We start from the raw sequence: 25,447 nt of genomic DNA on the forward strand, positions 1-25,447 counted from the left end.
CACATTGTGCAATTCATTCTTTAACTGTATGACCCGAGAATGATTGATTGCTTGCAATCATTTCTTCAAAACAGTTCAGATGGCAGACATTGTGGAATTTAGAGCAGCTGTCACTTCGTATAACCAGGGTTTACCAAAGGTATACCTGTGTCGACGATAATCTGTGGCGTGGGAAGAGGTAAGCTGCCATCAAGAAAGCCCACAGACCCATTGGCTTTTATAATCTTGATCATTTGGGATCTCCAAAATTAGTAAGTATCTGCAGACGGTACGATTATAACCACATATTTCAGATTAGTCATCATGAACTTCAGTGAGGGAGGAATAGGTGTCTCGGTAATGTTGAGAGTAGCCAATCCTTCTAAGATCTGAGGAGTTCCAATATTTTTTAGATCAGGTTTGGCAGTCAAGACAAAGGGACGTCTAATATTTTTCTCAGAATCAGCACCTTTGGTCAACAGCAATTATTGTTTTTCGATAGCGGGGTGATTTTGGAGTGAAGCGTAAGGCTACCTTTCTATCTGATTACGCATCTGCTCTGTCAAGCCGGCGATGTGGAGATTTCTCCTTGCATCCCTGCTCATCGCCTTCTCTATCTCCGCCGCCGCCTCTGCCTCTTCATCTCAACCCATCCTTTCACCGGGAGAAGAGTGGGCGAACGAGCAGCTCCGTCATGGTGCCATTTCTGGGGAAATCTGCCCTTCGCCGGATCCCTCACTCTATTACCAGCCGGTGATCGGTATCGTCACTCACCCCGGAGATGGCGCCACCGGGAGGCTCAGCAACTCTACCGACGCCTCCAACATCCCGGCCTCTTACGTCAAGTTCATCGAGTCCGCCGGCGCTCGCGTCATTCCTCTTATTTACAACGAGCCTTGGGATATCATCTCCGACGTGAGTTTCTCAAGTCCATCTCCTCTCCTTTTTTTCATTCCCCCTTAGCATCTGATTCATTCAATTATCAAGTAGAATGCTGTTTCTTAATTGTGTTCGTGAACGGGTCTATGATGCATTTATTGGTTTTATTTGTTTGATGTTGAAAAATTTGCGTTAGTTGCATATTTTCTGTAGAAACTCGAGCTGGTGAATGGCATCCTGTTTACAGGGGGATGGGCTAAAGAGGGCTTGTATTTTGAGACAGTAAAGAAGGTTTTTGAGGTAACTTTACTATTTTATTTTGATAATTGTCCAAGAAATATGTCATTTTTGAAGTTTAAAGAGGATTTCCTGCACTGCCTCCATCATCTATAGTTGCTGCTTTTGATCATGCTCATATTCTGTCAACACTGTTCGCTAAATTTGTTGCTATTGTTTTTGACGCTGTTTAGCCAAAAAAAAAAAACATATGTTGGCATGCTTCACTTGCTTCGTTCTTCAGCATGATGCTTGGATGTTACAGATTTATGCTGGTAAGATGGCCATAGTTTTTAGATAGTTCCTCATCCTCTTGTTTACAATTCACTGACATTGTTCCCTAAATGGTTGATATTAGGCTAATAAACTTCTGAAATTTGTGTACAAAATAAATGTAGGAATCCAAAGTAGATGTTTTTTTAGGGTATTCTCAGAAGAGAAAGTGCATTGATTATGATGAAAGTAGGCAAAAGTTGGCTAATATGTCACCTGCAAGCGAATTCATTAGTTTATCCAACTGTAGAGAAAAAAAAAAACGGACATGGGTATTTTATCATTAGTTTATCCAACTGTAGAGAAAAAAAAAAACGGACATGGGTATTTTAACAAGTTAAAATTATCTTCACTGTGTAAAATTTGTAGAGACGATGCTTAGAAAAGCACACGAGTATTACATGTTTACAAGAATTTGTACACCCAATGCTTATAAAAGCACGTGTATAACATATTTACAAGAAATCTAGTAGAAAGTGGAAATTCCATTGACCTTGGGTTTATAAGCTATTCAATGTCAAGCAATTTTTTTAATGTGAATGGAGTAGAGATAATAGTGGATATTGGAAAGACACAATGCTTATGAAAGCACTTAAGTACATATTTACAAGAAATCTAATAGAAAGTGGAAATTTCAAAGACGTTGGGTATTTTTATAAGCCATTCTATGTCATGTAAATTTTATGATGTGAATGGAGTAGAGAGAATAGTGGATAGGGATTGGAAAGTTAAAATTGTTGAAGTAAATAAGTTTACTGATTGATTATTATAAATTTAGCTGTTTGTGATGACATCATTAATGTAACGAGTGCTTATTCTTCCCAAGTTTGGTTACAAGATTTTGAAAAATCAAATTTTGAAGAGATCATCAAACTGTCACCTATATTTATGTGGAAGAAAAGATAATTGTTAGTGGTAAGTTAAAGTATCTATTTATAATCGAATGGGCTCGAAGCTTCATGATTTGTATGGAATCGGTGATAGAACTATAGTAGTAAAAGCTGTACCTGATTCAACGGTAATAGATAATCTTGCAATAACAATTATATAATATAAGAAACAAGACTAATAGTATGTTTCTTTTAAGTATGGTGCAAGAAAGGAAAGAATATATTATTTTCTTACTTGAAAGAATGAAAAGTTTGTTTTCCAAATATTTTAATGGCTCTTTTAGGAAGTTTGACAAGTCAACCTGCAACTGTAATCATGCATGTATATTATAGAATTATAACAACAATCAAAAGAAATTGAATTCAACCAACGAGTCACCATAATAGGATCAGACCAACAACATTTGAGCAGGCAAAGATGGAATAGGATTGCTAATCAGTATTCTTATGTGATACAAGAAACTATTATTTCCTTAACTTCTAGTAGTCTCTCTCTCTCTCATATTTTATAGAAAATTTCAATCGACCTTTGAATAACATCCATTTATATAAAACAGTGTTGGTCGTATAAAAAATAATAGAAACATGAAGACATTAATCACTAGAAATCATAACTTTCAGTTTGTAAATTACAATGACACTATTTTGATTACGACATCAACTTCGTACATTTTTGGCACCAAATTAACAACGTAATTGCTCTATAGCAATCTTTTTGGTCATGAAGTTACGTGACTCTCAAGCTAGCTTCTGTTTAAGATATATTTTGTGTTTCTCTCAGCTTTATCAAATTTTCTCATTTTCGACAAATTTCTTTCAACAACATACCAACCAGCTCAGTTTTCCTATTGATAATATGGAGAAACACTCAAAAGTCCTCTTCTTAGCTTGTTATTCGCATGCCTTCTCATTGAGTCACAACTTTTTTTATTATGCTCCAACTTTTTAAAAGATTAGTTATGTCATTTTACTTAAGAGACAATAAGTCTTATTTTTTTCCTAATTTGATAAACAACTTATTTTTGGTACAGGTTGTTCTGTTTCTTTTCTTAAATAGGTGATCTATTGGCTTGGGGCTAGGTCAACAAGAGGAAGCAAGGATTTTTTTTAATTCATCATCTCGCATTGAAGGGTTGAATTATTTTAGATTTTCTACGTTCGCCTAGACTTTGATGACGACAACTACAGGCAACTAGTATGAGTTGTCGCTAATTTTCTTCAAAATCTTGAACAAAGCATCCGTAATTAGTTCGATTTTTCCCTACATGAGATACACCTTTTAAAATTTTTCTACTCACTATTAGTCATGCCAACATTTATAACTTTGCTGAGGCTTGGCGAGTGGTCTTGTAATTTTATTTTGATTCTCTTTAGGAATCTCTATATCCTTCTGAGTCATTCTTCCCTTTTCTCAAGGATCGTTGATATAATCAAGAACTCCCTAGTTAAAAGGATTTTGAGGCAAACATCACATGCATGCCTGATTGGAGCTTACTTAATTGAATTGTGAATGACCTTGCTGAATGTAAATTGGATATACTACAATATTTCATCCAATGTCTTAGGGTTTCGCGAGTTAAATCTTCTAATAGAGACACAACATATTTATTGAATACGTCAGCCTGGGTGTGTTTTGTGGGTGGAAATTTGTACTTTTTATGCTCCTCTTCTAAGTACTATTTATCATAGCTCTGTCTAAGGTGACTGAGCTTTGTAAACAGAAATACACCCAAATAATATTGAAAAGAGAGATGTTGCTACTTCTCCCATTATATTCTATTTATACTTTCTAGGTACCGTTAACTTATAGAACCTATCCAGCACAACAAAATCATGGTAATGACGCTACGAGTATTAGGAGTCCTAGTACAGCAATGTACTACTCATTAACAATCTTGTCAGTCATGGACTTGCTCGACTATTAGGCTAGTGTTTTCCCTAGACCTTTCTTGAGCTCATCCAGCCTAGCCTTCCTTTTTAGTTTGACACATTTCTCTTAACAACAAACCTTCCCTCTTGGGAATTCTCTTGGTAACATTCTAAGCACACCTTGGAAGTCCAATTCTTAGCTTCTAGGTCTTCTCAGCTTGTCCTTCACAAGTCTTCTCTCTGAGCCACTTACCTCCTGGTCAAGGGATGAGTTGAATGTGCACTTCTTATACTTCATAATTTCTTTGCAAAACTTCACCAAGTAATACCCTACACAATGAGCATGAGAGATGATTAGCACTTTAGGCATAACTATATAATTTTCTTTTTTACAAATTTAGCACAATTACAATTAAAAAATGATTCACCAATCTTAAATTCAAAGCTCAAGTAACTAACTAAATAAAGTAAAGTGCAAGAATATTGATAGCTATGGAGCAAATTAGTTACAATTGATTTTTAAACGATTTAACCATCCAACTGACTTACGTTCATGTCTAAGCCATCCACCGACTTAGGATTCTCGCTGTCCTGAACTTTGGCGCCACAAGTGCACATCTTTGCTCGTGTAGAAGCATTTTCCCATCACTCCTTTGCGCAAGAATAACCCAGCCATCTAATTTTAATGCCTGGGCTACCCACTCTATAACACGAGAATTAATGAACCCTAAGTTTTCTGGAAATTTTTATATGAACTAATGACTATAATTTTACAAAACTAATATAATTTCTCTTTTAATACTAGAGTAATTTACAATTTAAAATGAAACTTACTACAATCCTATGATACTGAAATGGGAAAGTTTTTTCCACAATGGAAGCCTCCAAGGATTTGCAAAGGTTGGATGAACCTCATACAACTCCTTGAAAACCCTCCAATTGATTTTACAATGAAGGTTCTAGAGATACAAGATTTTTAGACTTAGACCAAATATTAAACCCGCGGAAAGAAATGTTCAACTAGGATCTACTTATGGTTCAATCGTGATGATGTAAATATTATTAAAATAATCTAAATGATGTAAAAATTCTAATAGTGATGTTAAGTGATGATATGTATGAATATAACATTATATCTCCATTTCATTTCTACTCAAATCAACTCAACCAATTGTGAATTAAGAGTTGAGTGTTTTGATTGGTAGTTTTTAAGGGGGGTTGATCTCAATTTTTTATTAATTTGATTCTTAATTAGTTTGAACTGATATGAGGGCCGACTCACAGTCTAACTAGTTCAATTACTCGATTCAATCCAAATTTTTACAATCATGAAAAAATCATAAATTTATTGGATTATTAAACTCAAATATGTGTTACATATAAGCCCTATATCTCTTAATTTATCTATTAAAAATTCTTTAAAATTTTCCATGATTTTTTCCCTTAAAGTAGCCTTCCAATGACTAACAAAGCACTCCTCATGTGGGAACCCTCAACATAGTTGCAATAGACTATGGAGGAAACAACTAATATTTAAAAAAATAATAATTTTTTATTTTTTAATAAAAAAATATATCATATAATACATGATATTATATTTAAAATCTTAGGAATAGTTTAATGAAATAGAAATTAATCCCAAATTATTAAGTGTATCATAAATGTTTCTATAAAAATATTTATTACGTAGTTATCGTGAAGTTAAGTTTTAAATATGCTCTTTCTTTTGTGTAAAAATAGAAATGAGTTTGTAAGCTGCCATAAAATTTTGAAATATCTATAAAAATTTTTAAAAATTCATAATATATATACTAGTTATTCTTGGTATAATTAAGCATTTAAGCTCATATAAATTTTTATTAATATTTTAATTAATTCCAAATAGTTTTTTACACAATGATTACTGATTGGTATAAATTATAAAAACAATGAATATTAATAAATCAAACAAACAAAAAAATAAATCTAAATAAATTGTCAAAGAAATATAATTTAATTGAATTTTACTGTGTATTAATCTTTTTTAAGACTTTGGTAAAAACCAAACTCAATCAAATACATTTAATATAAGTAGAGCATAATCACTGAACTCCTCTTACCCTTGGAGCTTTAGATGTTCATTTGAGTATTCTTATCTTCTAAACAGTTCTTATCAAAGTGACAAATCCTTCTGGTTGCCTTGTGAAACATGAAATTCATTCTGAGATTTGCTATAAAATAATTAACTATGAACAATCACTTAATAAAATATTAGATAATACTATGCAGGATTTGTTATTGCCAAATTAATCATGAGATACATATGAGCCACATGGGCACAAGAAGTTACCAAATACCTCATGCGGTATTGAACAAGAATCGAGAATGATGATTCATAATACCAACTTTAAATGATTAATAGAATGCTATGGTGGGGGTATGAACCAAAGGAGGACTGAAGTTGGGCCAGACTCATAAAGTTCAATTCCATTTTCAACCCAAAACCTTAAGCTTAGTGACGGCCAACTATTTGGTATTTTTACATTTATCTAATCCAAGACTTGAAGTAAAAGTTTCATGTGCTTTAACACTATGCCCCCCCTCATGTGAGAGCTCTCCACTTCAGCATCATTCCTTTTCAAACTGAACTTTATTAAGTTCATGCATTAAGAACCCACTCAACCATTTGCATCCTACATTGTAGTCACCCTCCCCTGAAGTTACCCCCTCTTTAACTTTGCCAACTATGGTGGATGATAAACTAGACTCATGAGAACCACAAACCACATCAATAGCTTAAACCAATCAATCCTAGTTAAACTATTGACTATAATATCACTTATTAAGGAGAATAAACTAAGAAGAACTGAAGGTAGGCCAAATACACGTGGTCAAACCCACTTTCAGAAAGCTTAAGCCTATGGGCGAGACTCGCCATGTGGTATTTCAGTACTAATATATTTTTCAACTATCTAATGTGGGATTAAATTAAAAGGTTTCAAGTATATGCTAATGATAGTTTTGATAATGATTCTCTTTTGAATATTTCTTTTCTATTACTTATCTATGATGAATGTGAAATCTGTTATTATATTTCTATGTAATGCATAAGAAAAAGGAGCAGCTAAGCACATGCATAATAGTTTTTTTTTATTTTTTTTGCACTTGCTCTAGATGCATTGTCTTTTAACTTTTCATATATGACAAGAACTCATATCCCTTCAGATAGACATCCTAGGAATTATCATCAATTGTAATCTTTCTTTTCTCTGACTGTCCAGTTTACACTAGCAAGAAATGACGCTGGGGACCATTTTCCTTTATTTGCCATCTGTTTAGGATTTGAGCTGATCAGCATGATTATCAGTCAGGTTAGCCTCTATTTCAGCCATGAAATTAACACCATTCATACTTACATTGCATGCAAGTATCAATTGGATTCATACTTATCTGAGATTTTTGTCTTCTAATTGTTCAGTTATATCTTTCTAAATGTTGGTTATGTGATTGTATATTTTAGTTTCTTTGGCTTAATCCAAGGTAGTTGAATTAGTATAATTGAGAAACATCTTGTGGATAAAAGAAAAAGAAGTGGAACACAGTTAATTGTTTATGTAGACCAAAGTAAAGTTCTGTTTTTCTTAAAGGGAATAGTGCTACTTTTTTCTCATGGTTTTGTTTGGGAAATTGTACTAAACTTACTAAATCAGTTTTTGGTGAAGATAAAAAAAAAAGAGCAATTTGATGCAGTTTAAATTTGATTAGTTATATTTCATCAAATATTTCTATTCTAATTAAATAACTTATTCATGTGTTTCATTGAACATTAGCATCTTTTTCTGTCCATTCCGATATGTGACATGAGCCATTTGGGTAAATCATTTGTGTTCCTTCTCATTGTTATTTTTTATCGAGGATTTGGATTTTAGATTTTGATACAGTTCGACGTCAAAATCAGAATTTTTTTTTTCCACAGAAATTAGGGTAAACAGAACATTTTTTCAATAATTCAAACAACTCAACAAGAATACAAAGATAAACACCTACAATTTGAGAGGAAGACGATCTCTCCCAATTCCTACAATTCGAGAGGTAGGAAATCTCTCCCAAACCTAAACCTAGGACTCACAACCCAATCTCATGCATAAACCTAACTATTTACATAACAAACATATTTAATAATAATAATAATAATAAACTAAATTGCCCTAGGCATACAAATTACAAATTTGCCCTTAGGCTAGGCGCCAACTTAACAATACACCCTCCCCATCTCCAAAAAAGTCACCTTGTTCTCAAGGTGGGGAAAAGTGTGAGCGTTCCACCTCTCCCACAGCTTTCTCTATTTCTTCATTCTCTACTTCCTTGTCATGCATTATGAGAACTTGTAATCTTTGATCGTTGTATTGGTGTCATGAGATAAACTTCTCATCACACTGAAAACATAACCCATTGGTTCACTTCTCTTGAATCTCTGTCTCTGTAAGGAGCTTGAGTGTTGCTCTCGGTCGTGGTCCATTATTTGTGTCCCTTGCAACTTCCCTCTGGACTTCCATTGTTTAAGCTTCTGGTATCGTCGTGGTTATTGCGACGTTCCATCTGTGTTGCTCTTATTGGCCTTCTTCATCTGAGTTTTGTCCTCTACCATCCGAGCTAGTTCCATCGTCCCTCTCAATCCCCGCGGTCTTAATAGTCGGAGTGATGCTCGTGTGTTGGGCTTTAGACCCTTCATGAAATTTCTCTCCAATTATGCTTTAGAAATTCTCCTCAGTCATCCCGACAATAACTCAAATCTCTCTCTATATTCCATGACAGTCTCCTCCTGAGTCAAGGCATAAACTTGCTCGTGTTGGTATCATTACCGAATTGCTTGGAAACATTCCAACTAACAATCCTTGAATTTCTTCCACGAATGGATCGAGTATCCAGCCTCCCTCTAGTGAAACTAGACGAGAGCTTTCTCTTTCAAACATAACCTTGCCGCCATGAGTTCCTTCTCCCCATACCACAAAGTATCGCTCCGCTCGATACAACCAACTATGTGCCCCTTCCCCCTAAAAAATCGGCATCTTTAACTTTTTAACTCTAACATCTTCACCCCAACATCCTCTTCCTCTGTTGTTTTCCCCCATGTATCGTAGGTAAAACTCATTCCTTCAATCATAGCAATATCCCCTCTGCTTATCTCCTTTCTTCTTCTTGCTCCTCCATACTTCTTATACGATCTCTTCTTTATGTTTTGGCCCAACCCTTTCCATAAAAAATCTTTAATCTACCCCCAATTAGAGTCCTACGAGAGGGTTTGTGATGGTGGATGTTTTCTTTCTCATGTTCCTCAGGTTTCTCATGTTCCGCACTCGATCTCATTTTATTTTGATCTTACCACGGATTCTCCAATCAATCTTTGATTAAGATTTGCAAATTGAGCCGTTGGCGTGGTCTTGAATTGCATCTCAACGAGCGTGTTTAGCCTCTCTCGAATTTAGCATCTCTAGAATTTATCCTATACTGGGTCCTCTAATTGGTTCTGTTCTACTCCATAGAAAGAATCTATCCTCTTGGTGGAGAAATTTCTTCCTTCTCAGATCTGATTAGATATCTCTTCTAATTTCTTATTCAATTATTTCCTTTCACGAGCGCATTCACCATCCCGTCGCAGCCTTCCCCACAAGTTTTGATTATGACTGTATCGCAGGGTTCGTTCACGAAGGCAACGGGCAGCCTTCCAAGCCTGATTGCGACTGTATCGCAGCAAACTCTGATCGACCGTATCGCAGGGTTCAGTTTGACGGGGGATTATTGCGTGCGGACACCGCATGCATCTCTGCATGCGGTGTTCGATCCTGGCCGTAGATCACGGTGATCTACGGTCAGGATTATTTCCGTTTTTTAAAAAAAAAATAAAAACTTTTAGGTGGGGCCCACCGAAATATATCATCCGCACGCAATCCGCATGGAATAATTTTTCCAGTTTGACAGTGCGGTCCGACAAACACTCTGAACCCGTCGTTGTCTTCTGTAAGCCATAAGCACGTCGTTGCCTCCTTCTGTAAAAGCCCCGAGCCCGTCGTTGTCTTCTCTTGTAACCCCCGAGCCCGCCGTTGCCTTCCCAGATCGGTGCAATCGCGACTGTATCGCCAGTCGGTCATGTATGAGCGCCATTGCGACTGTAGTAGCCCGTCGCTTGCTTCTCCTTTGCGATTTTGTGGGCCGCGAAGCTTCCCATGACCGTTTCGGCTCTGAACGCTGCGATCCCTTCTCTTCCCGCGACTGCGACTGTAGCACGATCAGCTTCCCGAGCGTGCCTGATTCGTCCCTCCGCAGAAATTGTCGTGGCTTTCCCCGAGCTGTGTCACGCCCGCATCTTCAAGGAAATGGCAACATGGGAAGTAAAATTCTAGAAGAGGCATTCTACCGAGTTCTAGAGGTCATAGGAAGAAAATACTCCAAGAATGAAGCTTGGAGAGTTCAAGAAAAACCTAGAAGGATCTAGGATTATGTATTTATGTAAGAATTATATGGAATACTCTAGAAAGTAAGGAATTCTAGAATATTCTCATGGCTTGGAGTGGGACTATAAATAGGTGTCCCTTCGCTCATTTGTAAATTACCTAAACGTTCAATCAAAGCTTCCAAGTAATCAAGTATAAGGTGTTACTTTCTCTTTACTCTTCTTCTTAGGAGTGCTTTGTGCTCACAAGTCCAAGTATTGTGCTTGTGAGGATTAGATTGATTTGATGTTAAATGAGAGTGTTAAAGCCGCACGAGTGATTAGAGCAAAGTTAGTCCGTGGCATATGACTCGTTTTTTTTTCTTTGATTACTAAAATCAACTGCTCTAATATGAATTTGATAGATTTAAGTCAAAATCAGCTCTTTTTTCCACAAGAATTAGTGTAAACACAACATTTCTTCGATAATTCAACAACTCAACAAGAATACAAAGATAAACACCTACATTTGAAGAGGAAGACAGTCTCTCCCAATTTCTATAATTCTAGAGGTAGGAAATCTCTCATAAACCCTAAATCTATGACTGACAACTCAAGCTCATGTATAAGCCCGACGCTAGACATACCAAGCCTATTTATAACTAATAATAATAATAATAATAAAAGACTAAATTACCCTTTGACATATAAAAGATAAATTTGCCCTTAGGCACCAACGTAATAGGCTTCTACACTAAAGAAAGAAGGAAAAGGCTGAACCAAAAGGTTGGTGGCTAGCTTTGGTTGGTGATAAATGAGTCAGACATCAATGTGAAATGATAAGGTGAGATTGGTATAGTTTTATGAATAAGGCTGCTTGCCATCTTGGAAGCATAATGCTCATTCATAGATTTTGAAAAGATTTATTTCGTTCTGCAGAGGAAACACACTCTTTTGTTGTCGTCTGGAGTGAATAGCTGATTAGATCTATTGCCATTCATTTATGACTTTTTGTTTGTCTGGCTGGGATCCTTTTTTGGTGTAGATTTCGCGACTGTTCACATTTGAATATTTATTTTATACCATTAGCATTACATTATTTTGAAAACTTTCAGCTCATGGATTTAAAGTACTATGGGTCTGAGCTTGGATTTAACAATTTCTTGCTCTTACTCTAGTTTACAACATGATGTGGATCATCAAGTAGAAAAATCCAAGCAGAATGACACGTTCTATAAAATTTGCCTTCATGACTGAGTACACATGAAATATAGGCATTGTTTGATACCGGATTAACCCAAACAACAATAGGAAAACAAATATTATATCTATAAAGCCAATTAGGTGGTTACAACTCAACACTCAAAGGAAAATACAACAGAAACAAACAAACACATAGCAAGGTGGGCTGGAATGGGTAGGTTGGGGTGTAGGAAGGTAGCAGATTTAGCAGGTAAGGTTTTTAGAAGGTGAATGAGTTGTGGTAGTGCTTGGCATGGGCTAGAACATCAATAAGGAGTTGCGGGGGATTGGTTTGGGCGGCTGGAACAGCTAGGACAGCATGGGGCACAGTTGGAACAGCTGCTAGGTAGTGGCGGAGGGTGGTTAAGGGCGGTTGTAACAGCTGGGGTGACTGGGAAATGCAAGGAGGAGGGCTGAACAGAAGGTAGGTAACAACGGAGAGTGTTAGGAGCGGCTGGAATGGCTGTGGCAGTGAGGTAGGCGGATTCTAGAAGGTGGCAACGGAGGCGACTGCAGAAAAACAGCAATAGCAGCTGCAACTATGGAGGGCGACAGAGAGAGAGGTAGAGAGGACGCGGAAGGGGATCGGGATGAAAATACATACAAACCTCGAAAGGAGAAGATGGACGTCAGTGGCTGTCCTAAACAAACTAATGCCAAAAAATTGAAAATATCTAGCAAAGGAAAACATTTTCTGAGCTAACTAGGAGTGAAACCCCCTATGGAAAGGAGGCTCCAATCCACAGTGGACGGACCAATCGGCTCTCCCAGGTCTGGACCGGTTTGGTCTAGAAGACGGACGTGCCGGAAGTTTCCCGCGACTCCCGTTATGCCGGTGTCATGGTTACTCGAGAAAATACAATGATGTTGTTGGAAAATTGCTAAGTATCTTAAGGCATTAGAAGTATTGAATTTAGCAAACTTTTAACCTGATCATTTTATAGTGGAACTGAGGAACGAGCTTCAGCAGCCACTTTGAAAGTGACAACATCAGTATGTCCCTGATGGTCGGGATGCTCTCTGCTTTATGGGCTAATATTCAAATTAGTCTTTGGATGCTTACATTTCTTACTGGTTTATTCACTTCATATTTTTTTTTTACCTTATAAATCTATGATTCAGCAGACTGCATGTTTTGCATTTTTTTATTCTATTTCATTTTTTTTTACGAAGCAAGTCATAGTGTTTTTCTAGTGTGAATATAAAAATTTTTGTTTTCAAAATTATTTCCAACAGTCTTTTGGCAGAAGAGAAGCTATGCTTAGTATGCAAGGGAAAATTAAAGCACCAACAGTCTCTCTCTCTCTCTCTCTCTCTCTCTCTCTCTATATATATATATATATATATAGGGAAAATACTACCCGGTGCCCATATTCTTTTTAACCATGTTAAGGGTGGGAGGTATAATTGTAGCTTTTATGTGCTTTTAACTATTTTATCTTTGGATAGTATCTTCATTTTTTTTATCTTTTGAAAAAAATAAGTTAAAGCAATAGAATGTTGTGCTCACCATTTACAATGTTTATCTACTTTTTTGCTTCTGATTTCAGTTCAGTGATCTGTATTGTTTACTTAAGTAGGACCATGCTATATGCGAACATTTTAAGGCGCAAAATCAAGCTTCTACTCTCCAATTTGCAAACATCTCAGATATTGGAGGATCCGTTTTTGAAAGGTATCCATTCTGATTCTCCTTCTTTTGCCTTTCAGTTTTTTTAAAGTAAGGAAAACTTCATGATTCCTGTCCTGGCATAGCTGGAGCGCTGGGAAATGAAACATTGCCCCTTTGGTGAAAACTATCGGTTAAATGTGTCCCATGTTTTACTTTAAAAGCAAGCTCCCATGGCCTCTTACAGCTTGCACACAAGCCCTAGGTGATGATATTTATGGCACCTAGCATTAGTGCTCATAATGAATAGGAAGAAAAAAAGCATCAACGTTAAACTATGTTTGCTGTGTTAAACTTATAAACCAAAGAAGATATGTAAACCATTTCTTTTTGAGATTGTAGACATGGGTGTGCATTTTATCATTTTAAATGTGTTTACTAATCAAAATGAACAACTTGATTGATTCAAGTTCGTTTAAAACATTGTTAAAAATGCAAAGAAGTTTGCATTTTAAGTGTAGTACGAAGTTTTAAGGTTATGCTTCACTCTATAAAGATGCGGCTAACATCATAAAATACTTCCGAAGCATCAAAATATATGCTTTATTCTCGCGTTGGTTGGTGCATGATGCACATGTTTCACTCATTCTTGGTAAAAAAGGGAGAGTAGTTCAATGATGAGTTAATATTGTGCGTTGTTTCTCATATATCATATGTCATATTGCATGGCTTATTAATATTTAAATTAAAGTTTTACAATTTTAATTTTTCATATGATTTTTAAATAAAATAATAATATGTAATATTTCTTGCGATTCATTTGTTTTAAATAATTGAAGCATTCACTTTGTTTGTGCTACGGGCTTTAAAGCAAAAGGAATGTCTTTGCACATTGCTATGAGCTTTGCAAATGCTAACTTTGCTTAAAAATAATATGTTTTTTTTCCTTTTTTTTTTTTGTACTTAGATCAGTTGGTAGGACGTCTGCTTGTCAATTGTAAGTCCTCTCTGGTCTGGAGTTCGATTCCCCCCGAGTGTAGGGTGTGGTACTCAAATTATAGGCGCATGAGGGATGGTCGGGGCTCGTATCATAGCCTCCAACCTATATATATATAAGAAATGGCTTATATATAATTAGATCAACCACTATCCTTACACGTATACACATATCTTTTCATCAGCTGTGGCCTTTATTATTGCCATGGCAATTTTCCCCGATTGCACCTATATATACATGCATGTGCATGCATAAAAGTGCATTCACGTGTCATGTGCATGCACACATGCTTGCGGTTGGGTTATGGTTATTGAGTGTTTGCTACCTTCTGCAACAACCCATGGATGGATTTGTCCAATAACCAAGAGTTTTACTTTTTTCCTGAGAGTTTTGAGCAAATTAAATTATAAATTCACGTGCACCCATATATGGAAGCCCTCAAACCCATGAACTCTCCAGTGCAAGTTGAAGCTCTTAACTTAATAACAGTTTGATTGGTATTTTTAGGATGAGCCTCAAAATATACCCTTAGAGGCGACTGTGTGAAGAGACTATTTATTTGTAATAGTTATTGTGGAGTTGTTGCAAGAAATTTTTCTTATTATTTTGTGATTATTATTATTATTGAAAAAAAGTTGGGCAAGAGTTTTCTCACAATTTTCATACTCTAGCAAATTTGGCTATAAAAAGTTGTTTATCACCACAAAAAATTGCGAAAGCAGCAAGAAAGATATGCTGAATAACATTGTGGTCGCTGCAAAGAAAAACAATTAAAAAGCTGCCTCAAGCAGACCCTTATTTTGTACAAACTTGCCTTCCATACCAACTGGGCTCTAAACGGAATTTTGCACAACGGTTTCATCTAAAATGAGCAAGTGTGCAAGCTCTGAACCACTGCACCCTGATTGCGCATGTGTGCATGCTTTTTGTTGCTGTGTATATCATCTTCTATGTTGTGCATTCTATCTCAAAAAGAATTCACTGCTTTATTAAGTTTTAGATTACCTTTTTTTGTTGTATGTTCTAACATGAACAAATATTTTGTTTTATAATTAGCATTACATGCTCATGCCCTATTGTGGTGTAGGTTTCCACCAGAATTGCTCAGAAAGCTGAGCTCCGAGTGCCTTGCAATGGAAAACCATAGAGTACGTGTATTAAGATAATGAATTTTCTATTCAGATTTTTATTTCTCAATGTTTTTTTGTGGCACCTGTTCAATCATTTTTTCCTCCAATATTTTTTTGTGATCATATGAGCTATATACATAAAAATGCTAGTTGATGTGCTTTACAATCAAAATTTTGTATTAGTATACGAACATAAACTATTTTCACTTATAACTTAACATTTCTTACTTGATGTGCTAACAATAATTGACAAAAAGGAAGGGCTTTCACCAAGAAGGTTGCAAGCGAATGATGCACTCTCAAGTTTCTTCAAGATATTGACAACTAGCACGGATGAAAATAATGAGGTCTGATGGTGTTTAAAGAAATTCTTGTTTCTAGGCCTTTTTTATTTTTTATTTTTTGCAGTTACTTTATCGTATCAAGTAATTTGTCGAAATGATCCGCTAACTCTTCGAGGGATCATCTTAGTCGCAGAGTTTATAAAAATATCAATCAAGTCCCTAGAATCTTTAATAACGGTTGAAATAGTCCTCAGTGAGGACTATTTTAGCCCCCATTAAATTACTCTAGGGTATAATTTGACAATTCTTAAATTCTGAGATTAAAATCGCACAATCTGAATAGTCAGGAGTCTAGTTTGACACTTGTCTATTTTTTGTATCTGAGGTATTTGTTTTCATGATATTTCTCCTTTTTCTAGGTGTACGTATCAACTGCAAAAGCCTATAACTACCCGATTACTTGTTTCCAGTGGCATCCTGAGGTATTCATTAATATGATTAAACAGTATCCAGTAAAATCCTTTAAAGCTTTCATTTTGTTATTGTTGGTATGGGGAAGTTGACTCCCTTTCAAAGCCTGTCTAGTCTTTTGTGCTCCATTATGGTACTGTAAAATGGAGTAAAACATGTAGTAAAAATGGCCTTAGCAATAGTCTGCAGCACCCCTTGGAAATTCTTAACACCGGATTTGCAACAAAAAATCATTTTATTGCTGTGCTTTTATTTCAATTCTATAATGCTTGTTTGATGGTACATATTATTTGTATTTCAAATAGCAACCAAATATAGCATAAACTAAACATCATATTAAACGTTTATGTTTTATCTCTTTTAAACGTTTATGTTCGTGATATTTATTGCATTTGTATTATCTCCAATTAGGTTTTGCGAAAGCCACTTTTTTTCTATAATTGGAAGCAGCTGGCAGCAATGGGTTTTGCATCCTTCGGCTCCTGCTACTGGAAGCCTAGCCGAACAGTATAGGGGTTAAGGGAGGATGTAAGAGAGAAGAAAAGCAATAAGAAAAATAAATGGGAGATTTGTAGTTGAATTTACTATATATGTCAAAGTCTTTAAATATTTAATGAGGACGTGGTTAAGATCTAATCCACTCTTGAAGAAATCCCAAATAAAAATAAAATCCTTTTTGCTGGCAGTTAATTGGACTATCTCAAACTAAAAGATAATTCTAACAAAAATTATTTAGTACTGAATTAAAAGTTAAAAACAAGCTTATCCAAAAAGTTTAAAATTTAAACTCATTGATATCCTGTTCTATCTGAATTATAATCCAATGGTCTGACTTTTGGACTCCAGGCAATATCCTCTTCAATCCCAATAATGTGATCTGAGAATCACCTCTGTCAATAATCTTGATCAAGAAATCAGACGTTCCGAATTAACTGATCCTATCTCTTGATCCCCTCATGATCTGATGCCCAGAGTGATGTCTCTTCTTGTAGTCTTCTTTGAAGTGAAAGTTCAGTTTGGCTATTCCCTTGATCCGATTCCCAAATCAATAGCAGGCATCGTGTTTGCTTATTATTCTTGATATATGAGTATCATCACCTATTGATTTACTATTAAATTTTAGGGCATTCACATACATACTACAGAATTTTAATGTATTTACATATCTAAAACCTAAACTTTCACATTTATGACACTCAAAAACTTTGAAGTCACATAAACAGTACCACCATTATTAACTTTTTACAAGTGAAATACACATTTTCATTCATAGGTTTATGATACGGAAGTTTTGTAAGTGTAAATATCAAACCTCAGGTGTTAAATATGTAAATTTATAGGAATTTTGTGGTATGTATGTAAATTTCTCTTAAATTTTCTATCTTTCTATCAATAATCCTCCTACACAGCAAAGGGGGCAGAGTGGAAGATTACAGCGTGGTATAAACGGTTTCTGACAGCAAAGCTTATTGGCCACTGCAGAAAAATGCCTTTGAGTGGGGATCGTCTATGATTCCACATACTGAAGATGCAGTTCGAGTTACTCAACTGTTGGCGAACTACTTCATAAGGTATGGAGCGTTGCAAGTTTCTTTATTATTTCATGGTTTTGTTTCACTCTTATTTTTTGGTTTTTTTCTTTTACATTTCTGTTTGGAGTACAAGAAATATTTTCCTGTCCATTTGGTTGCTGGTAAATTGAGGGAAAATTACGCTGCTTTAGAACATTAAGTACTAAAATGGAGGCAACATCATTTTAGCATGGGCTATTATATTGACAATTGCTTATTACTTGAAAGTACAAAGCTTGAGGAATAAGATGCAAAGGATGATAAGGCTTTGTTTTGTAATAACTGAAAAAATAAAATAAAAAGTTATAAAGGAAAATGAATTTTTACGGCTTTGTGTCAATTCGAATCAATCGTTTTCTAGACTGTTTATTCTTAAGTATCGCTCAAACTGGGGGAAAGAAATGGAAGAGAGAGCGAGCGACAGAGATAAAGAAGAAGAAGAAGGAGAGGTCGTGTGTTTCTTTTACCAGAGACTCGACGCCATTTGCAAAAGTCAACATCAACTGCTTCGTGCGTAAAGGAGATGAGAAGCGACGAAGCAAGCAGGAACGTGAGGTTGCCCGAGGAGCTAGGGCAGAAGCTAGAATAAAGACGACTTAGACAGCGAGCTTGCGCATCGTCAGTGCCTCGGCTTCGAGCAGAGAATGCGTAGGAGGGACGCTAGTGAGAATGCCAAACTTGCAGGTTGGACGACGAAAATTGCATCCCGCACGAGAGGGAGCCGAAGGGAAGAAGAGTTGCTTGTGGGTGAGGATTCTCGTGAGCGGCTCAAGTGTGTTTGATGTTGCCTGCGATCGAAAGAAGAAAAGAAAGAAGGGCGAGCCTTGCTTGTGTTCTATGTGGAGTCTAAATCAAGAGGATATAGATAAAAGGTAAGGGTTTTATTTTGTGTGGTTTAATTTTTTTAGATTCATTAATTAATTTAAAGTGTATTAATTCTTAAAATTAAATTTTATTAAATCAGAATTAAGAGATGGGCTGATTTGGTATCGATGGAGGAGAGTAACCTTTGTGCAATCGATGAAAAGACGAGAGGGATCTCTTGAACAAACCTTTTTGCGGTCTAGGCAAATTAGAGCCTTTGCTAGAACAGAAGAAATAATCAAGCTCATGCTAAGATAGTTTTAAGTAATTTTTTTTATATATTGACTATCAAAATGAAGTTAATTAGGATTTATATTAAAAGATAAAATGATAATAAAAAGTTTAATGCTTAAATAATGTAATATTAATAATATAATAAATTAATATAAATAAACAAGTAAATATCAATTTACAAAAATTAAATAATATTATTAAATCTTAGTAATAAGAATATATATGTTTACTTTAAGCATCAATTTTGAAGGGTCTGAGGTTAAAAGCAAATCAAAGGACAAATCAATCTACATCAAGGTGAGTGCATTTACTTTTAAGTTATATTAGATTTTTTTTCTTATAAATTAAATTCATTGATTGTTATTGAAACATGATTACACTATTTTACTGTGATTTATATGATATTTTAGATGTTGGCCATATCATTGTGATGAATATATATTTTTAGAGATACTAATGTTATGCATTATTTAAAGGTAAAATTGAATGAAAAAGAACATATGAATGATATGAGCTGTATAGTCAGACTGTATGTGTATGTTTGATAATGATGAAGTTTACTTTTTTATAGTACTACTAGCGTAAAAAACGTTAAGGTACTCGTGTATGTAAATAAAAAAAGATATTGATATTGATGTATCATCATTAGTTTGATTTTAGACAAATGCTCCTGTTCCGGTTGTACATATATAAAATGATATGAACATGTTACTGATATAGCAAAACGTATTGAATGTTATGAACTATCATGAACAATTATGTTTGAAAAAATAATTTGTCAAATGCTTTATAATATTTCTAACAAGCATACATGACGTTATTTTTTCGTTGTATTACTGTAGTTTAGAAATAGATATACCCATTGACTTTTGTAGCTCATTGTTGTTTTAAATTAATATTTCAGGTTGAATTATTTGATTAAAAAAATGAATAATAGAGGAAATGTTTATAGAAGCGGGGACAACCTAAATTAAAATAAATTTAATTGTATTACTCTAATTTATATTTAGCGACTCTTTCATTTTATTTGGATTATAAATTGTTACTCTTTCATTTTATTTGGATTATAAATTGTTAGTTATAGAAAATATTGATTATCACTGTCCAACTGTCTGTTCCCTCATTAATTAATTTTAAGTCCCAGGTCGGGTCGTGACATATTTTAGATTAAAATTGTAAGGTCGTGACATATTTTAGATTAAAATTGTAACTTATGTACTATTAAATTGATAAAATGTTTTATGAGTCAACGTTATGTGTGTAAAGGGTAACTATTTCTTTCATTAGGGAGACTAGGCTGTCGTTAAGCCTAACTTGGTGACGCCCATCTATTCAAGACATAATAATAGTTGATGATCATTTGGAAGTAGAACTTTTTCTATTATGTTTGATTGGTTCAACTTAATGTATTTCGATTCAAAAAAATTCCTCAATTCTAAATCACATCAATTAAGTTGATTTTGACTTATCAAATCTAAATTAAAACGATTGAGTTAGTTGGTTTGATTCAGAATTTTGAATCAAACATTATCTTAACAGTCCCTTATTTTAAGTCAAATATTACCCTCTTAGACTGACATGTAAAATTCTTCCCCATAAGCTTGCAATGTCTCAAATTTTCAACCACTGGTCCAGCCTTATAGTAATATATAAAAGACAAAGTGATTACCTGATATGCAATTATAGTGAGTTTGAAAATGATATTTATGCATTAATGTAATTATGAGATTTGAGTGATATTTTGATGTGATTGCTTTAGTAATATGAATTTACTATTAGAAAAAATAGTGATATTGATGAAAATTCGAAAACTGTTTATAGGTATATGGTACTTTGTAAGATCAGTTATGCTACATGCTTCTAGCTATTAGGCAAACATCAAGTCACTAACACCGGATCTGAGTTTGATGAAAATAAGAATTTTAAGATGTAAGTAACAACAATTGATGATAAGACAGTGATAAATAAAATGAATGATTTTGATATATATAATGTTAGAAGTTATATTACGAAATAATTTATTTCTGTTAGAAGTTATGAGACAAACTTATTTCTTTGGGTTGGAATTATTTTTTTTCTTAATTTATGCTTTGTGTTGTTTCTTTTATCTCCAAGTAATTAATATGAGTTGATTAATTGAAGATATATGTATTATATCTTTCCTTTCCTGCTTTTTCTTTTTTATTATTTTTTTTATTCTAAGATTCATATAAGGATTATTTATACCCCCAATTTCATATCAATAATATCATTTCGCATTATTCTGAATTTCAATATGATATCGAAAAAAACCCTAGAGTCTCCTGCCGCTAAAAACTTCTTATTCTTTGCAGCCGACAATCTTTGTCGTTCTGCAACCCTAGAGTCTCCTGCCGCTAAAAACTTCTTATTCCTTGCAGTGCCCTTCCTAGGATTGAAGCCTAGCTGTTGCCGGGGCATTTACTTAGCCGTCAACATCTTCCCTGCAGTTTTTCTTCTGCCGCCGCACTCCCTGCAGGTTTTTTTTTTGTCGACGGCCCCCCTCCTTCTTCCCTGTAGATTCTCGCGCCAATTCCCTGCAGTTTTTCTTCTGTCGTTCAGCTGTCAGCTTCCCTGCATGCTTTTCTTCAGCCGAGTCCCTGAGGGTTCAGTGTTCCCTTCCAGACTTCACCTGTCCACAAACAGTTGCCTTCTCATCCAGTTTATCTCTACCGCTGTCTTCACCACCAAATTTCACTAATGGAACTGCTCAATTTCTGTTACAGCCTACATCTGTTGTAGAGGAAACTATTGAATCACCTTATGTACTCTTCTCTGCTCATAAGATTTTGATATATCAAGCTTGCAATTTGGAGCTTTGGTCTATTGGAAGGGAGATAATCCCTAAACCTCAAGTTCATTGCGACGCTCATCGTTGTCAAAATTGCGGTGTTTATCCAAACGTTTATTCAGAAGTTTTAATCGGTTCTAGTCAGTGGAAATGTGTAATATGTAAGAAATTAAATAACAACAATGACGAACACATTGCTGCTAGCAAGGAAGACCTCCATCACTGGTCGGAACTATCTTCTTCCACAATTGATTATGTTCAGTCTTGAAACCGAAGTCCCGGATACATTCCAGATTCAGACGAGAATGTCCGCTCTTGTATTTTTCGTCATGGATGAGGGTTGGCATCTATTATAGGAGTTATTTCATACATTGGCCTTCCTCCGTCCTCCTTTACTGCCGAACTTGCCTTGTAGCCGACCCCTCCAGAATTCTCCGTGCAGTAGGCCTTTCTTTGGAGATTTTTCTGCAACAGACCCTCCTCTGGAGTTTTCTTTAATCAGATCCTCTGTAGTTTTTTCCTATATCAAGCCCCCCTCTGGAGTTTTTCCTGCTGCAAGTCCTCCATCGGAATTTTTCATGCAACATACCCTCTTTCGGTGAATTTTCTTGCATCAGGCCCCCAGAACTTTTTCCTGAATTAGGCCCTCCTCATGAGCTTTTCTTACAGTAAGTCTTCCACCGGAGTTCTTGCTGTAGCGGGCCGTCCTTCATAGCCTTTTCCTACATCATGCTTTTTTTTTGAACTTTTTCCTGTATCAGTCCCTTCTCCAGTGTTTTTTTTGCAGCAGGTCCTCCACCGGAATTCTTTCTGAAGCATGCCATCCTTCGGAGCCTTTCCTTGAATCAGGTGCTCCTCCGAAACTTATTCTATATCAGACCCTCCTCCAGAGCTTTTTCTTCAGCAGGTCCTCCATCGGAATTATTCCATCAGCAGACCCTCTTCTAGAGCCTTTTTTACATCAGGCCCTCTAAAACATTTTGTCCTCCACCAGGATTTTTCCTATAATAGACACTCCTCCAAAGCCTTTTCCTGCATCAGACCCTACTCTGGAACTTTTTCCTGCATCAGGCCCTCCTTTAGAATCTTTTCTACAGTAGACCCTCTGGAGCTTTTCTTGCAGCTGACTCTCCTCTGAAGCCTTTTTTTGTATCAAGCCCTCCTTCAGAGCTTTTCTTGCAGCATGGCCTACCTCCAGAGCTTTTCCTTTTCTTTTTTCAGGCCACATCCGACAACTTTTCCAATTGGTTGTCTACTTCCCTGCAAGCTTACCTGCAATATTACTTTTAGAAATCTTCCATCTACTTACAAACATCGCAAAAGCTGCAGTCAGACAACCGCAATCAACTAAATATCCTTGGGCTTGATTACTAAGTACGGGATGAAGACGTCAAGTTCTACCTCACAAATAATATTCTTTGCTCATTGTTTGATGTTTTCAATTCCAAGTGAAACATGATTTTCAACCATGTTCCAACTTGAACGGATGTGTTAGAAGTTATAATAGGAAAGAATTTATTCCCATTAGAAATTATGAGGATTAAATTTACTTACTTAGATTGGAATTATTTCTTTTCCTATTTTATGATTTATGTTGTTTCATATATCTCCAAGTAATTAATATGAATTGATTATATTGAGATATATGTATTATATATTTTCTTTTATGTTATTTTCTTTTTATCGTATTTCCTTTTCTTGGATTCATGTAAGGATTATTTATAATCCCATTTCATATCAATAGTATCATTCTTCATTATTCTGAATTTCAACATATAATGTAGGACAAAAATGCACTAATAAGGCGGACACAAGAAAATAATATAAATTTGTTAAAAGGTAGAAGAGATGGAGAAGTCAAGTTGACTTGAAATTGACATAAAAAATTTGTTCCAAATAAAGTTAGTGACATTTGCATACATAGCACATAATCTTAGGTATTTACATATCTCACACCTAAATTGTTATATTTACACACATAACACTCAAATCTCACATCAAAAATAGCACTGCTACTACATTTTAAAAGTGGAATACACTTTTTCATTCATAGATTTAAACCACCGAAGTGCAATATATGTAAATAAGGAAGTTTAGGTGTGAGATATGTAGATACATAAGAATTGTGTGATAGGCATGTAAATTTCCGCTAAAATAAACATCTCACAGAAATCAAATATAAACAAATGAAGGGGTGGCGGATTCATAAATTGATGTGAAATAATCGGGATTTGCCTATTGATGATGATGATGATGATGAACCTAAAGCCGAGCCAAAAAATGGTCGAGCTAGGTTGGTCTATTGTGAACCATCCAATAATCTAGAATGGTGCAACTGTATCCTGCTTGCTGATCAGATTTAAAAAGTCAAAAGATATGTTATGGATTTGTGCTTTAGCCATTAGCTGCCTCTTTCTCATTTTCTTTCCCTTCAATTTAAAGGGTTGAGAGTTGAGACTGTGCCACTATGATACTATTTCAAAGGAGTTTGTCAAACAGCATTTCTGTTGCTGATTTTCCTATATCTGTGACTTCAATATAAGATTTATTTCATTTTAATTTTGAAAGTTTTACATACCTACCACTCAATTCCTTCCTATGTAATTACATATCTAACAGCTAAACTTCAATTTTTACATATATGCTATATTATGCATGAGAAGATGCATTTTAACTTCTTAAAAGTTAGAATGATTGTATTTTAATGGTCATATGTTTGATGTGATTTGAAAGATTTGGGTTGTACATATGTGAAAAGAAAGTTTGGGTTTTAGATGTTCAATTACATAGGAATTGCATCGTATGTGCATGAGTTCAGAACCTACTAATATATCTCATTCAAATTAGGAATGATATTTCCATTTTCAAAGATTTAGGAAATCATTGATCCAAACTTCCTTTTTTTTGTTAAAAAAAAAAAAAAACCTGGAACAGCGAGGCTCGAAAATCTCCGAAAAGGCCTCCAGCACAAAAGGTTCGAGACAATCTTATTTACAACTACAACCCAACATATGGTGGTAAAGCTGGGTATGTTATTTTTTTTCTTATTTTTAAATCTTGTTTTGGATACTTCTTATACTGATATTTTTGACATTTTGAATTTTTTAATATATCTTTTCTTATTTTGTTTTTTACAGAAAGGGCTTCGATCAAGTTTACAATTTTGATGAGAGTTACACTGCATAATATCTGATAAGCAATAGAATTTACATGAAGGCTTACTGGAGTGTTACATGGCCTGGTCAATCTATTGTGTTTAGACTTGCTCTACCATTTATCAATGATGTGTTAGCATTATTACATGCAAAATTTGTACTTTCATCAATAAAAATGAATATTTTTCCTTTACATTTTGCATCTTGAGCTATAAAAATGAATGATAAGTTCTCTTTTGTTATGCTACCATCAGTTCTTTGCAAATTGATATAATTTTTTTTCAATGATGCTAGAGTTGATGAGAATGGTGAAGTTATTGTGATAATATAAGAAGATGAAGACTAGGTGCGACCGAAGAGAGATTTTGATTGCTTAGAATGCTTAGAGAGTGTGTTTTGTTTGCAATACTAACAAACTAACAACTAAAATATTTAAGAGTATTTGTTTTGTGAAAATTTAAGTTGCCATCATCATGCAATTATAATCTGTCATATATATATATATA

General features: G+C 35.0%; 1 protein-coding gene across 2 annotated transcripts; it reads left to right on the plus strand.

The window, feature by feature from the left end:
* Positions 1-25,189, plus strand: LOC110025254 (gamma-glutamyl hydrolase 2-like). 2 transcript variants are annotated; one of them, XM_020725624.1, is made up of 11 exons: positions 1-251; positions 393-894; positions 1,072-1,158; positions 7,427-7,516; positions 13,398-13,492; positions 15,511-15,571; positions 15,811-15,900; positions 16,257-16,319; positions 17,791-17,879; positions 24,721-24,813; positions 24,924-25,189. In XM_020725624.1, the coding sequence occupies exons 2-11, from the start codon at positions 553-555 to the stop codon at positions 24,970-24,972; spliced, it is 1,059 nt and encodes a 352-aa protein (XP_020581283.1). In that variant the 5' UTR covers positions 1-251; positions 393-552; the 3' UTR covers positions 24,973-25,189. The 2 variants fall into 2 exon arrangements, with proteins under 2 accessions (XP_020581283.1, XP_020581282.1); XM_020725623.1 differs by having other exon boundaries at positions 1-894.
* The last annotated feature ends 258 nt before the right edge of the window (positions 25,190-25,447 follow it).

The sequence above is a fragment of the Phalaenopsis equestris genome, unplaced genomic scaffold (assembly GCF_001263595.1).
Source record: "Phalaenopsis equestris unplaced genomic scaffold, ASM126359v1 Scaffold000297, whole genome shotgun sequence".
Lineage (NCBI taxonomy): Eukaryota > Viridiplantae > Streptophyta > Magnoliopsida > Asparagales > Orchidaceae > Phalaenopsis > Phalaenopsis equestris.

Excerpts from the sequence above, each read along its gene's own strand:
- LOC110025254 (XM_020725623.1), top strand. The coding sequence starts at position 553 with ATGTGGAGATTTCTCCTTGCATCCCTGCTCATCGCCTTCTCTATCTCC. Across the intron at positions 15,572-15,810 it reads TTGCAATGGAAAACCATAGA|GAAGGGCTTTCACCAAGAAG; the intron begins GTACGTGTATTA and ends ATTGACAAAAAG. Across the intron at positions 15,901-16,256 it reads GCACGGATGAAAATAATGAG|GTGTACGTATCAACTGCAAA; the intron begins GTCTGATGGTGT and ends TCCTTTTTCTAG.